A 15,995-nucleotide genomic window follows, 5' to 3' on the forward strand; every position below is an offset into this window, starting at 1 on the left:
GTCTGCACCTGTACACTACCTGTCTGTCTGTACCTGTACACTGTCTGTCTGTACCTGCACACTGTCTGTCTGTACCTGTACACTACCTGTCTGTACCTGTACACTACCTGTCTGTACCTGCACACTGTCCTGTCTGTACCTGTACTGCTGCACCTGTACACTACCTGTCTGTACCTGTACACACTGTCTGTCCTGTACACTACCTGTCTGCACCTGTCTACCTGTCTGTACCTGTACACTACCTGTCTGTACCTGTACACTACCTGTCTGTACCTGTCACTACCTGTCTGTACCTGTACACTACCTGTCTGTACCTGTACACTGTCTGTCTGTACCTGTACACTACCTGTCTACCTGCACACTACCTGTCTGTACCTGTACACTACCTGTCTGTACCTGTACACTACCTGTCTGCACCTGTACACTACCTGTCTGTACACACCTGTACACTGTCCTGTCTGTACCTGTACACTACCTGTCTGTACCTGTACACTGTCTGTCTGTACCTGTACACTACCTGTCTGTACCTGTACACTACCTGTACCTGCACACTACCTGTCTGTACCTGTACTGTCTGTACCTGTACACTGCCTGTCTGTACCTGTACACTACCTGTCTGTACCTGTACACTGTCTGTACCTGTACACTACCTGTCTGTACCTGTCTGTCACCTGTACACTACCTGTCTGTACCTGTACACTACCTGTCTGTACCTGTACACTACCTGTCTGTACCTGTACACTACCTGTCTGTACCTGTCTGTACCTGTCTGTACCTGTACACTACCTGTCTGTACCTGTACACTACCTGTCTGTACCTGTACACTACCTGTCTGTACCTGTCTGCACCTGTACACTACCTGTCTGTACCTGTACACTACCTGTCTGTACCTGTACACTACCTGTCTGTACCTGTCTGCACCTGTACACTACCTGTCTGTTCCTGTCTGTACCTGTACACTATCTGTCTGTACCTGTACACTACCTGTCTGTACCTGTACACTACCTGTCTGTACCTGTACACTACCTGTCTGTACCTGTCTGTACCTGTACACTACCTGTCTGTACCTGTACACTACCTGTCTGCACCTGTACACTACCTGTCTGTACCTGTACACTACCTGTCTGTACCTGTACACTACCTGTCTGTACCTGTACACTACCTGTCTGTACCTGTACACTACCTGTCTGTACCTGTACACTACCTGTCTGTACCTGTACACTACCTGTCTGTACCTGTACACTACCTGTCTGTACCTGTACACTACCTGTCTGTACCTGTACACTGCCTGTCTGTACCTGTACACTGCCTGTCTGTACCTGTACACTACCTGTCTGTACCTGTACACTACCTGTCTGTACCTGTACACTACCTGTCTGTACCTGTACACTGCCTGTCTGTACCTGTACACTACCTGCACCTGTACACTACCTGTCTGTACCTGTACACTACCTGTCTGTACCTGTACACTACCTGTCTGTACCTGTACACTGTCTGTCTGTACACTGTCTGCACCTGTACACTACCTGTCTGTACCTGTCTGCACACTACCTGTCTGCACCTGTACACTACCTGTCTGTACCTGTACACTACCTGTCTGTCCTGTACACTACCTGTCTGTACCTGTACACTACCTGTCTGTACCTGTACACTGTCTGTCTGTACCTGTACTGTCTGTACCTGTACACTGTCTGTCTGTACCTGTACACTACCTGTCTGTACCTGTACACTACCTGTCTGTACCTGTACACTACCTGTCTGTACCTGTACACTACCTGTCTGTACCTGTACACTACCTGTCTGCACCTGTACACTACCTGTCTGTACCTGTACACTACCTGTCTGTACCTGTCTGCACCTGTACACTACCTGTCTGTACCTGTACACTACCTGTCTGTACCTGTACACTACCTGTCTGTACCTGTACACTACCTGTCTGTACCTGTACACTACCTGTCTGTACCTGTACACTACCTGTCTGTACCTGTACACTACCTGTCTGTACCTGCACACTGTCTGTACCTGTACCTGTACACTACCTGTCTGTACCTGTACACTACCTGTCTGTACACCTACCTGTACACTGTCTGTCTGTACCTGTACACTACCTGTCTGTACCTGTACACTACCTGTCTGTACCTGTACACTACCTGTCACTACCTGTCTGTACCTGTACACTACCTGTCTGTACCTGTACACTACCTGTCTGTACCTGTACACTACCTGTCTGTACCTGTACACTGTCCTGTCTGTACCTGTACACTACCTGTCTGTACCTGTCTGTCTGTACCTGTACACTGTCTGTCTGTACCTGTACACTACCTGTCTGTACCTGTCTGTACCTGCACTGTCTGTCTGTACCTGTACACTACCTGTCTGTACCTGTACACACCTGTCTGTACCTGCACTACCTGTCTGTACCTGTACACTACCTGTCTGTACCTGTACACTACCTGTCTGTACCTGTCTGCTGTACCTGTACACTACCTGTCTGTACCTGTACACTACCTGTCTGTACCTGTCTGTACCTGTACACTACCTGTCTGTACCTGTACACTACCTGTCTGTACCTGTCTGTACCTGTACACTACCTGTCTGTACCTGTCTGTACCTGTACACTACCTGTCTGTACCTGTACACTACCTGTCTGTACCTGTACACTACCTGTCTGTACCTGTACACTACCTGTCTGTACCTGTACACTACCTGTCTGTACCTGTACACTACCTGTCTGTACCTGTCTGCACCTGTACACTACCTGTCTGTACCTGTACACTACCTGTCTGTACCTGTACACTACCTGTCTGTACCTGTACACTACCTGTCTGTACCTGTACACTACCTGTCTGTACCTGTACACTACCTGTCTGTACCTGTACACTACCTGTCTGTACCTGTACACTACCTGTCTGTACCTGTACACTGTCTGTCTGTACCTGTACACTGTCTGTCTGTACCTGTACACTACCTGTCTGTACCTGTACACTACCTGTCTGTACCTGTCTGCACCTGTACACTGCCTGTCTGTACCTGTACACTACCTGTCTGTACCTGTCTGCACCTGTACACTACCTGTCTGTACCTGTACACTACCTGTCTGTACCTGTCTGCACCTGTACACTACCTGTCTGTACCTGTACACTACCTGTCTGTTCCTGTCTGTACCTGTACACTGTCTGTCTGTACCTGTACACTACCTGTCTGTACCTGTACACTACCTGTCTGTTCCTGTCTGTACCTGTACACTACCTGTCTGTACCTGTACACTGTCTGTCTGTACCTGTCTATACCTGTACACTACCTGTCTGTACCTGCACACTACCTGTCTGTACCTGTACACTACCTGTCTGTACCTGCACACTACCTGTCTGTACCTGCACACTACCTGTCTGTACCTGTACACTACCTGTCTGTACCTGTCTGCACCTGTCCATACCTGTCTAATACCTGTCTGTACCTGTACACTACCTGTCTGTACCTGTACACTACCTGTCTGTACCTGTACACTACCTGTCTGTACCTGTACACTACCTGTCTGTACCTGTACACTGTCTGTACCTGTACACTACCTGTCTGTACCTGTACACTACCTGTCTGTACCTGTACACTACCTGTCTGTACCTGTACACTACCTGTCTGTACCTGTACACTGTCTACCTGTCTGCACCTGTACACTACCTGTCTGTACCTGTCTGTACCTGTCTGCACCTGTACACTACCTGTCTGTACCTGTCTGCACCTGTACACTACCTGTCTGTACCTGTACACTACCTGTCTGTACCTGTACACTACCTGTCTGTACCTGTACACTACCTGTCTGTACCTGTCTGCACCTGTACACTACCTGTCTGTACCTGTACACTACCTGTCTGTACCTGTACACTACCTGTCTGTACCTGTACACTACCTGTCTGTACCTGTACACTGCCTGTCTGTACCTGTACACTACCTGTCTGTACCTGTCTGCACCTGTACACTACCTGTCTGTACCTGTACACTACCTGTCTGTACCTGTACACTACCTGTCTGTACCTGTACACTACCTGTCTGTACCTGTACACTGTCTGTACCTGTCTGTCCTGTCTGTACCTGTACACTACCTGTCTGTACCTGTACACTACCTGTCTGTACCTGTCTGTCTGTACCTGTACACTACCTGTCTGTACCTGTACACTACCTGTCTGTACCTGTACACTACCTGTCTGTACCTGTACACTACCTGTCTGTACCTGTACACTGTCTGTCTGTACCTGTACACTACCTGTCTGTACCTGCACACTACCTGTCTGTACCTGCACACTACCTGTCTGTACCTGTACACACCTGTCTGTCTGTACCTGTCTGCACCTGTACACTACCTGTCTGTACCTGTACACTACCTGTCTGTACCTGTACACTACCTGTCTGTACCTGTCTGCACCTGTACACTACCTGTCTGTACCTGTACACTACCTGTCTGTACCTGTACACTACCTGTCTGTACCTGTACACTGTCTGTCTGTACCTGTCTGTACCTGTACACTACCTGTCTGTACCTGTACACTGTCTGTCTGTACCTGTACACTACCTGTCTGTACCTGTACACTACCTGTCTGTACCTGTACACTACCTGTCTGTACCTGTACACTACCTGTCTGTACCTGTACACTACCTGTCTGTACCTGTACACTACCTGTCTGCACCTGTACACTACCTGTCTGTACCTGTACACTACCTGTCTGTACCTGTACACTACCTGTACACTACCTGTCTGTACCTGTACACTACCTGTCTGTACCTGTACACTACCTGTCTGTACCTGTACACTACCTGTCTGTACCTGTACAGTACCTGTACACTACCTGTCTGTCTGTACCTGTACACTGTCTGTCTGTACCTGTACACTGCCTGTCTGTACCTGTACACTGCCTGCCTGTACCTGTACACTGCCTGTCTGTACCTGTACACTGTCTGTCTGTACCTGTACACTACCTGTCTGTACCTGTCTGCACCTGTACACTACCTGTCTGCACCTGTACACTACCTGTCTGTACCTGTACACTACCTGTCTGCACCTGTACACTACCTGTCTGTACCTGTACACTACCTGTCTGTACCTGTACACTGTCTGTCTGTACCTGTACACTGTCTGTCTGTACCTGTACACTGTCTGTCTGTACCTGTACACTGTCTGTCTGTACCTGTACACTGCCTGTCTGTACCTGTACACTACCTGTCTGTACCTGTACACTACCTGTCTGTCCTGTACACTGCACCTGTCTGTACCTGTCTGCACCTGTACACTACCTGTCTGTACCTGTACACTACCTGTCTGCACCTGTCTGTACCTGCACACTACCTGTCTGTACCTGTACACTACCTGTCTGTACCTGTACACTGTCTGTCTGTACCTGTACACCTGTCTGTACCTGTACACTGCCTGTACCTGTACACTGCCTGTCTGTACCTGTACACTGCCTGTCTGTACCTGCACACTGCCTGTCTGTACCTGCACACTGCCTGTCTGTACCTGTACACTGCCTGCCTGTACCTGTACACTGCCTGTCTGTACCTGTACACTGTCTGTCTGTACCTGTACACTGTCTGTCTGTACCTGTACACTACCTGTCTGTACCTGTCTGCACCTGTACACTACCTGTCTGTACCTGTACACTACCTGTCTGTACCTGTACACTGCCTACCTGTCTGTACCTGTACACTACCTGTCTGTACCTGTACACTACCTGTCTGTACCTGTACACTACCTGTCTGTACCTGTACACTACCTGTCTGTACCTGCACACTACCTGTCTGTACCTGCACACTGTCTGTCTGTACCTGCACACTGTCTGTCTGTACCTGTACACTGTCTGTCTGTACCTGTACACTGTCTGTCTGTACCTGTACACTGTCTGTCTGTACCTGTACACTGTCTGTCTGTACCTGTACACTGTCTGCCTGTACCTGTACACTGTCTGTACCTGCACACTACCTGTCTGTACCTGTACACTACCTGTCTGTACCTGTACACTACCTGTCTGTACCTGCACACTACCTGTCTGTACCTGCACACTACCTGTCTGTACCTGTACACTGTCTGTCTGTACCTGTACACTGTCTGTCTGTACCTGTACACTGTCTGTCTGTACCTGTACACTGTCTGTCTGTACCTGTACCTGTACACTGTCTGTACCTGCACACTACCTGTCTGTACCTGCACACTACCTGTAGAGCAGTGGTTCCCAAACTTCTTATAGTCCCGTACCCCTTCAAACATTCAACCTCCAGCTGTACCCCCTCTAGCACCAGGGTCAGCTGTACCCCCTCTAGCACCAGGGACAGCGCACTCTCAAATGTGTTTTTTTTTTGCCATCATTGTAAGCCTGCCACACACACACACACACACACACACACTATACAACACATTCATTACACATCAGAATGAGTGTGAGTTGTCGTCACAACCCGACTCATGGGAAGTGACAAAGAGCTCTTATAGGACCAGGGCACAAATAATAATATTATAATGATCAATCATTTTGCTCTTTATTTAACCATCTTACATATAAAACCTTGTGAATGACTCACCACAGGTTAATGAGAAGGGTGTGCCTGAAAGGATGCACATAACTCTGCAATGTTGGGTTGTAATTGGAGAGAGTCTCGGTCTTAAATCATTTTCCACACTCAGTCTGTGCCTGTATTTAGTTTTCATGCTAGTGAGGGCTGAGAATCCACTCTCACATAGGTGCGTGGTTGCAAAGGTCATAAGAGTCTTAACAGTGTGATTTGCCAAGGCAGGATACTCTTGAGTGCTGCCCTATCCAGAAATCTGGCAGGGGCTTCTGATTTAAATTACATTTTCACAGAACTACTTGTTGCAATTCCGATGAGTCTCTCTTATTCAGATATCGGTAAGTGGACTGGAGGCAGGGCATGAAAGGGGATAACGAATCCAGTTGTTTGTGTCGTCCATTTCGGTAAAGTACCTGCGTAATTGCGCACACAACTCACTCAGGTGCTTCACTATTTGACATTGTCCGTAAGCTTGAGTTCATTTACACACAAAAAAAAATCATACAATGATGGAAAGACCTGTGTGTTGTCCTTGTTAATGCAGACAGAGAAGAGCTCCAACTTCTTAATTACAGTGCCTTGCGAAAGTATTCAGCCCCCTTGAACTTTGCGACCTTTACCCACATTTCAGGCTTCAAACATAAAGATATAAAACTGTATTTTTTTGTGAAGAATCAACAACAAGTGGGACACAATCATGAAGTGGAACGACATTTATTGGATATTTCAAACTTTTTTAACAAATCAAAAACTGAAAAATTGGGCGTGCAAAATTATTCCTCCCCCTTAAGTTAATACTTTGTAGCGCCACCTTTTGCTGCGATTACAGCTGTAAGTCGCTTGGGGTATGTCTCTATCAGTTTTGCACATCGAGAGACTGACATTTTTTCCCATTCCTCCTTGCAAAACAGCTCGAGCTCAGTGAGGTTGGATGGAGAGCATTTGTGAACAGCAGTTTTCAGTTCTTTCCACAGATTCTCGATTGGATTCAGGTCTGGACTTTGACTTGGCCATTCTAACACCTGGATATGTTTATTTTTGAACCATTCCATTGTAGATTTTGCTTATGTTTTGGATCATTGTCTTGTTGGAAGACAAATCTCCGTCCCAGTCTCAGGTCTTTTGCAGACTCCATCAGGTTTTCTTCCAGAATGGTCCTGTATTTGGCTCCATCCATCTTCCCATCAATTTTAACCATCTTCCCTGTCCCTGCTGAAGAAAAGCAGGCCCAAACCATGATGCTGCCACCACCATGTTTGACAGTGGGGATGGTGTGTTCAGGGTGATGAGCTGTGTTGCTTACGCCAAACATAACATTTTGCATTGTTGCCAAAAAGTTCAATTTTGGTTTCATCTGACCAGAGCACCTTCTTCCACATGTTTGGTGTGTCTCCCAGGTGGCTTGTGGCAAACTTTAAACGACACTTTTTATGGATATCTTTAAGAAATGACTTTCTTCTTGCCACTCTTCCATAAAGGCCAGATTTGTGCAATATACGACTGATTGTTGTCCTATGGACACCTCAGCTGTAGATCTCTGCAGTTAATCCAGAGTGATCATGGGCCTCTTGGCTGCATCTCTGATCAGTCTTCTCCTTGTATGAGCTGAAAGTTTAGAAGGACGGCCAGTTCTTGGTAGATTTGCAGTGGTCTGATACTCCTTCCATTTCAATGTTATCGCTTGCACAGTGCTCCTTGGGATGTTTAAAGCTTGGGAAATCTTTTTGTATCCAAATCCGGCTTTAAACTTCTTCACAACAGTATCTCGGACCTGCCTGGTGTGTTCCTTGTTCTTCATGATGCTCTCTGCGCTTTTAACAGACCTCTGAGACTATCACAGTGCAGGTGCATTTATACGGAGACTTGATTACACACAGGTGGATTGTATTTATCATCATTAGTCATTTAGGTCAACATTGGATCATTCAGAGATCCTCACTGAACTTCTGGAGAGAGTTTGCTGCACTGAAAGTAAAGGGGCTGAATAATTTTGCACGCCCAATTTTTCAGTTTTTGATTTGTTAAAAAAGTTTGAAATATCCAATAAATGTCATTCCACTTCATGATTGTGTCCCACTTGTTGTTGATTCTTCACAAAAAAAATACAGTTTTATATCTTTATGTTTGAAGCCTGAAATGTGGCAAAAGGTCACAAAGTTCAAGGGGGGCGAATACTTTCGCAAGGCACTGTATACCAGGAGCTGTTGACTCATCCAGCTGTAACAGACATATACCAGGAGCTGTGCCAGGCCCGGCACGTCTGTTGACTCCTCCAGATGTAACGCATAGTGAGGCGAAGCAGTAATCGTTTCAAAACATCTCCTGCCATGTCCCTGATGTGTCATGAAACAGTGTTTGGTGAAGACATTGTCTGTATAGTTTTTTATGGCCTTTTCCCCCAACATTGTCACAGTCATATCTGCGACAGCAGGAATAATTAAGTCCTCTACAATAGTATGGGGCTTGTCTGTCCTAGCCAGTCCTCCACAATAGTATGGGGCCTGTCTGTCCTAGCCAGTCCTCCACAATAGTATGGGGCTTGTCTGTCCTAGACAGTCCTCCACTATAGTATGGGGCTTGTCTGTCCTAGCCAGTCCTCCACTATAGTATGGGGCTTGTCTGTCCTAGCCAGTCCTCTACAATAGTATGGGGCTTGTCTGTCCTAGCCAGTCCTCCACTATAGTATGGGGCTTGTCTGTCCTAGCCAGTCCTCCACAATAGTATGGGGCTTGTCTGTCCTAGACAGTCCTCTACAATAGTATGGGGCTTGTCTGTCCTAGCCAGTCCTCCACAATAGTATGGGGCTTGTCTGTCCTAGCCAGTCCTCTACAATAGTATGGGGCTTGCCTGTCCTAGCTACACTGAATAGTATGGGGCTTGTCTGTCCCTCCAGCCTCTACAATAGTATGGGGCTTGTCTGTCCTAGCCACTCCTCCACTATAGTATGGGGCTTGTCTGTCCTAGTCAGTCCTCTACAATAGTATGGGGCTTGCCTGTCAGCCAGTCCTCTACAATAGTATGGGGCTTGCTGTCCTGTCCACAATAGTATGGGGCTTGTCTGTCCTAGCCAGTCCTCTACAATAGTAGGGGCTTGTCTGTCACTACCTCCACAATAGTATGGGGCTGTCCTGTATGGGGCTTGTCTGTCCTAGCCAGTCCTCCACTATAGTATGGGGCTTGTCTGTCCTAGACACCATATCTGCCTGTCAGCCCATTGCAATGCTGTAGACTACCTGTCACTACCTGTAGACTGCCTGTCACTACCTGTAGACTGCCTGTCACTACCTGTAGACTGCCTGTCACTACCTGTAGACTGCCTGTCAGCGCCTGTAGACTGCCTGTCACTACCTGTAGACTGCCTGTCAGCGCCTGTAGACTGCCTGTCACTACCTGTAGACTGCCTGTCACTACCTGTAGACTGCCTGTCACTACCTGTAGACTGCCTGTCACTACCTGTAGACTGCCTGTCACTACCTGTAGACTGCCTGTCACTACCTGTAGACTGCCTGTCACTACCTGTAGACTGCCTGTCACTACCTGTAGACTGCCTGTCAGCGCCTGTAGACTGCCTGTCACTGCCTGTAGACTGCCTGTCACTGCCTGTAGACTGCCTGTCACTGCCTGTAGACTGCCTGTCACTACCTGACACTACCTTAAACTAGATCAGCGCCTGTAGACCTGACACTGTTTAAACTAGATCTGCCCTGAACTGTAGATCTGCCTGTCACTAGTGATGCCTGTCAGCCCTGAACTGCCTGTCACTACCTGTAGACTGCCTGTCACTACCTGTAGACTGCCTGTCACTAGATCCTGTCACTACCTGTAGACTGCCTTCAGCGCCTAGACTGCCTGTCACTACCTGTAGACTGCCTGTCAACTAGATGCCTGCCCCTGACACCTGTCACTACCTGTAGATCTGCCCTGACACAGTTTAAACTAGATCTGCCCTGACACTGTTTAAACTAGATCTGCCCTGAACTAGATCTGCCCTGAACTAGATCTGCCCTGAACTAGATCTGCCCTGACAGTTTAAACTAGATCTGCCCTGACACTGTTTAAACTAGATCTGCCCTGAACTAGATCTGCCCTGACACTGTTTAAACTAGATCTGCCCTGACACTGTTTAGTAGATCTGCCCTGAACTAGATCTGCCCTGACACTGTTTAAACTAGATCTACCCTGAACTAGATCTGCCCTGACACTGTTTAAACTAGATCTGCCCTGAACTAGATCTGCCCTGACACTGTTTAAACTAGATCTGCCCTGACACTGTTTAAACTAGATCTGCCCTGAACTAGATCTGCCCTGACACTGTTTAAACTAGATCTGCCCTGACACAGTTTAAACTAGATCTACCCTGAACTAGATCTGCCCTGACACTGTTTAAACTAGATCTGCCCTGACACTGTTTAAACTAGATCTGCCCTGACACAGTTTAAACTAGATCTGCCCTGAACAGTTTAAACTAGATCTGCCCTGACACAGTTTAAACTAGATCTGCCCTGACACTGTCCTCTTCCACGTCTGCTGACTGTTTAAAGTAGATCTGCCCTGAACTAGATCTGCCCTGATCACTGTTTAAGCTTCTGACCTGAACTAGATCTGCCCTGCATAGTTTAGGGAAACTATCTGCCCTCACTGTTTAAACTAGATCTGCCCTGACCTGTTTAAACTCAGATTGGTCACCTGAGCACTGTTTAAACTAGATCTGCCCTGAACTAGATGCCTGAACTACTCTGACAACTAGATCTGCCCTGAACTAGATCTGCCCTGACACATTTTAAACTAGATCTGCCCTGACACAGTTTAAACTAGATCTGCCCTGAGGAAACACAGTTTAAACTAGATCTGCCCTGAACTAGATCTGCCCTGACACTGTTTAAACTGATCTGATGACACTGTTTTAAACTAGGTGCCCTGAACTAGATCTGCCCTGAGTTTAAACTAGATGTACCCTGACACAGTTTAAACTAGATCTGCCCTGAACAGTTTAAACTAGATCTGCCCTGAACTAGATCTGCCCAAGTTTAAACTAGATCTGCCCTGACACAGTTTAAATAGATCTACCCTGAACAGTTTAAACTAGATCTGCCCTGAACTAGATCTGCCCTGGTTCATAAAAAGCTGCCCTGAACTGATCTGCCCTGAACTTAGATCTGCCCTGACACAGTTTAAACTGATCTGCCCTGACACAGTTAAAACTAGATCTGCCCTGACACAGTTAAAACTAGATCTGCCCTGACACTGTTTAAACTAGATCTGCCCTGACACAGTTTAAACTAGATCTGCCCTGACACAGTTTAAACTAGATCTGCCCTGACACAGTTTAAACTAGATCTGCCCTGACACAGTTTAAACTAGATCCTGCCCTGACACTGTTTAAACTAGATCTGCCCTGACACTGTTTAAACTAGATGGCACCTGAACTAGATCTGCCCTGACACTGTTTAAACTAGATCTGACCTGAACTAGATCTGCACCCAGTTTAAACTAGATCTGCCCTGACACTGTTTGGAACTAGATCTGCCCTGACACTGTTTAAACTAGATCTGCCCTGAACTAGATCTGCCCTGAACTAGATCTGCCCTGAACTAGATCTGCCCTGAACTAGACTGAAGACACATTTTAAACTAGATCTGCCCTGAACAGTTAAAACTAGATCTGCCCTGACACAGTTTAAACTAGATCTGCCCTGACACAGTTTAAACTAGATCTGCCCAACTAGATCTGCCATGACACTGTTTAAACTGTGGATCTGCCCTGAACTAGATCTGCCCTGTTGTTTAAACTAGATCTGCCCTGACACAGTTTAAACTAGATCTGCCCTGAACTAGATCTGCCCTGAACTAGATCTGCCCTGAACTAGATCTGCCCTGAACTGATCTGCCCTGACACATTTTAAACTAGATCTACCCTGACACTGTTTAAACTAGATCTGCCCTGAACTAGATCTTAAACTAGATCTGCCCAGAGTGGGACTAGATCTTAAACTAGATCTGCCCTGAACTAGATCTTAACCACTAGATCTGCCCTGACACTGTTTAAACTAGATCTGCCCTGAACTGTTTAAACTAGTCTGCCCACACTGTTTAAACTAGATCTGCCCTGACACTGTTTAAACTAGATCTGCCCTACACAGTTAAAACTAGATCTACCCTGACACTGTTTAAACTAGATCTGCCCCTGAGCTAGTTTAAACTAGATTAAAACTAGATCTGCCCTGAGACTGTTTAAACTAGATCTGCCCTGACACTGTTTAAACTAGATCTGCCCTGACACTGTTTAAACTAGATCTGCCCTGACACTGTTTAAACTAGATCTGCCCTGAACTAGATCTGCCCTGAACTAGATCTGCCCTGAATGGATCTGCCCTGTCACTGTTTAAACTAGATCTGCCCTGACACTGTTTAAACTAGATCTGCCCTGACACAGTTTAAACTAGATCTGCCCTGACACTGTTTAAACTAGATCTGCCCTGAACTAGATCTGCCCTGACACAGTTTAAACTAGATCTGCCCTGAACTAGATCTGCCCTGACACTGTTTAAACTGATCTACCCTGAACTAGATCTGCCCTGACACTGTTTAAACTAGATCTGCCCTGAACTAGATCTGCCCTGAACTAGATCTGCCCTGACACAGTTAAAACTAGATCTGCCCTGACACTGTTTAAACTAGGGTCTACCCTGACACTGTTTAAACTAGATCTACCCTGAACAGTTTAAACTAGATCTGCCCTGAACTAATCTGTCCAGAACTAGATCTGCCCTGAACTAGATCTGCCCTGACACAGTTTAAACTAGATCTGCCCTGACACAGTTTAAACTAGATCTGCCCTGACACAGTTTAAACTAGATCTGCCCTGAACTAGATCTGCCCTGACAACTGTCCTCTCTTCCACGTGTTCTGATGAATACAATAGTAGTGGAAAAACCATGATCAACAGCATTCGAGGACCAGAAGGCATATTTAGGGGAAACATTTAACTCCCCATCCACTGACATTCTCCTTCCGTCCCTCAGGATTGGTCACCACAGCACCAGCGAAACAGCTCGGCCTCCCTCCGTAGATGAGGTGAACTAAAAGGGACAAACAAACCACCCCATCTCTCGGCTTCACTAAGACCCCTCCTGGTGGTCCGAAGGACGAAAGCTGGAGAAACAGACCGTAAGATGGTGATGGATTTGAAAGGAACAAGAGACACAAGCCCCACCCTGACTTGATGTTCTCTGCACGTGTATGAAGAGATGACCCCTAACCTGGTCAAGCAGAAGGAGGCCATGTGGAAACTACATCCAACAGTATAAAGAGCATTATCCCCTGGATGCCTACTCCAAAATAAACACAGGAGTAATCATTTACAGGATCAATGAGTTAGCCGGCTAACTTTTGATTAGCAACCAGAACAAAAAGTTAACTTTTTTCTGGTTCATTTAAAACTAAACTTTTTGTTTGTTGAATCAATTAGACCATGCCTTAAGTTTCTGTCTAAAAAAACTAATATTTAGGCTAGTTAGCTGGCTGACTCAGGTGGTCCTGCTGAAGTACATCCTTCAGGTTCTGACAGAGTACCACATGGCATCCTCCTCTAGATGGCACCCTATTCCCTATTCTAGATGGCACCTATTCCCTACTCTAGATGGCACCCTATTCCCTACTCTTGATGAGTTCACCCTATTCCCTTTCTAGAAAACACCCTATTCCCTACTCTAGATGGCACCCTATTCCCTACTCTAGATGGCACCCTATTCCCTACTCTAGATGGCATCCTCCTCTAGATGGCACCCTATTCCAGTACTCTAGATGGCACCCAGTCCCTACTCTAGATGGCACCTGGTATTCTAGATGGCATCCTCCTCTAGATGGCACCCTATTCCCTAAGATGGCACCCTATTCCCTACTCTGATGGCATCCTCCTCTAGATGGCACCCTATTCCCACTCTAGATGGCACCCATCCCTACTCTAGATGGCACCCTATTCTAGATGGCATCCTCCTCAGATGGCACCTTATTCCCTACTCTAGATGGAAAGATTCCCTACTCTAGATGGCATCCTCCTCTAGATGGCACCCTATTCCTACTCTAGACATGGAATAGGGTGCCATTTGATCTAACCACTGTACAGGGCAGGTAGAAATGTCACAAATAGAACTGACATGATTCCTTTTGCTTTGTGGAAGAGAGGCATGTTTGTTCTAGATAAAATATTTCTATCTGAACGTTCCACAACATTGTGCCATGTTGAATGTGGCCTAGGCTGGACCTGATTGAGACAGGGTGAACAGGGCTGATGGGACTGTTGTTGCACACTTTGTAAAAACTGTTCTGCATAGAGTTATAGTTCTGGTATTCTGACCAGGCTAAATTCTTTTCTGATATTCTGTCTAGGCTAGAATTCTTTTCTGATATTCTGTCTAGGCTAGAATTCTTTTCTGGTATTCTGTCTAGGCTAGAATTCTTTTCTTTCTGCCCAGTAGTGGGAGGGAGTGGCTAATGTTAAGGATGGTTTTGTTCTAATCAACCACTATGGGCCTCTAGTTCTTTTGTGTGCTTTGAATGAATGAGAGTCTGACCCAGTCAGTCCTGTGGTTGTTGTTAACCCCTCCTCGGCGAAACCCAGCTTTTACCAGTGTATTTAAACTATTTCAGAGCTAACACACATTATCAGACACCGTGAGCTAGTTCAGGGTTAAAACTAAATGGGGAGAGGTTTGAGTTAGTCGGTTGATTCTAGTAGGCAGACCGTGTTTTAAAAAAAAACACCTGTGTTAAAACAGGATTTTCCTGCTGGCTCAACAAATGAGTAGTTGAATGGTCTTCATTAGTCATTTATCAGTGCATGAGTCTACCCAATGAGCAAAGGGCATATAAAACCAGTTTTTCCTCACTGGTTATTCATACCTGAGTGATGCAGGCTGGGGGAAATAGGACTTAATCTACCCACACCAGTGGTGTTGTCATGCATGCCGATTTCCTCCTTTACAGAGAAAGTTTATTAGGCAGTACTGTAGACTGCCACTCGTTTCGTATGCATAGTTTTCTAGCTGTTTGGTATCGGGGGTCTATGGCTGAGGTGTTTTTGAGTTTAATAAAGTTTGACTATACTCCCAAAAATGTGTCCAGGTTACTGAATAAACATCTAGAAAGCAGCTGACTGATCAGTTGGGACGGGGAGCACACAAAGCAATAATGAACTGTTGTTGAGACGAGCAGTTTCAGAATACTTGTTGATGTTGTATAATATACACCACAGTGCAAAACCAACCCTTTTCCTCCCCAATTGGTACAGTCTGGACCTACAAGTCCACAGCTAACATTTCAACTCACATCCATCCCACTGTTATTAGATGTTCAGTTTATTACATTCTAGTTAAATAATCGCCTCCCCATAAATACGCAACAAAAAGTTTCAAATTAAATGACTGCAAAATTATTTTCCAA

The 15,995-nt window shown here is 46.2% G+C and overlaps 1 protein-coding gene across 1 annotated transcript in view; it reads left to right on the top strand.

Moving 5' to 3' along the window:
• The window catches only part of bckdha (branched chain keto acid dehydrogenase E1 subunit alpha), a 46,895-nt gene extending 32,955 nt beyond the window's left edge, over positions 1–13,940 (top strand). Inside the window, 4 exon segments of the mRNA XM_065027243.1 lie at positions 13,577–13,696; positions 13,698–13,785; positions 13,787–13,837; positions 13,839–13,940. Of these exon segments, the coding sequence (XP_064883315.1) occupies positions 13,577–13,696; positions 13,698–13,785; positions 13,787–13,837; positions 13,839–13,940 (361 nt within the window).
• Positions 13,941–15,995: the final 2,055 nt, after the last annotated feature.

The sequence above is a fragment of the Oncorhynchus nerka genome, linkage group LG14 (genome assembly GCF_034236695.1).
Source record: "Oncorhynchus nerka isolate Pitt River linkage group LG14, Oner_Uvic_2.0, whole genome shotgun sequence".
In the NCBI taxonomy this organism is placed as follows: domain Eukaryota; kingdom Metazoa; phylum Chordata; class Actinopteri; order Salmoniformes; family Salmonidae; genus Oncorhynchus; species Oncorhynchus nerka.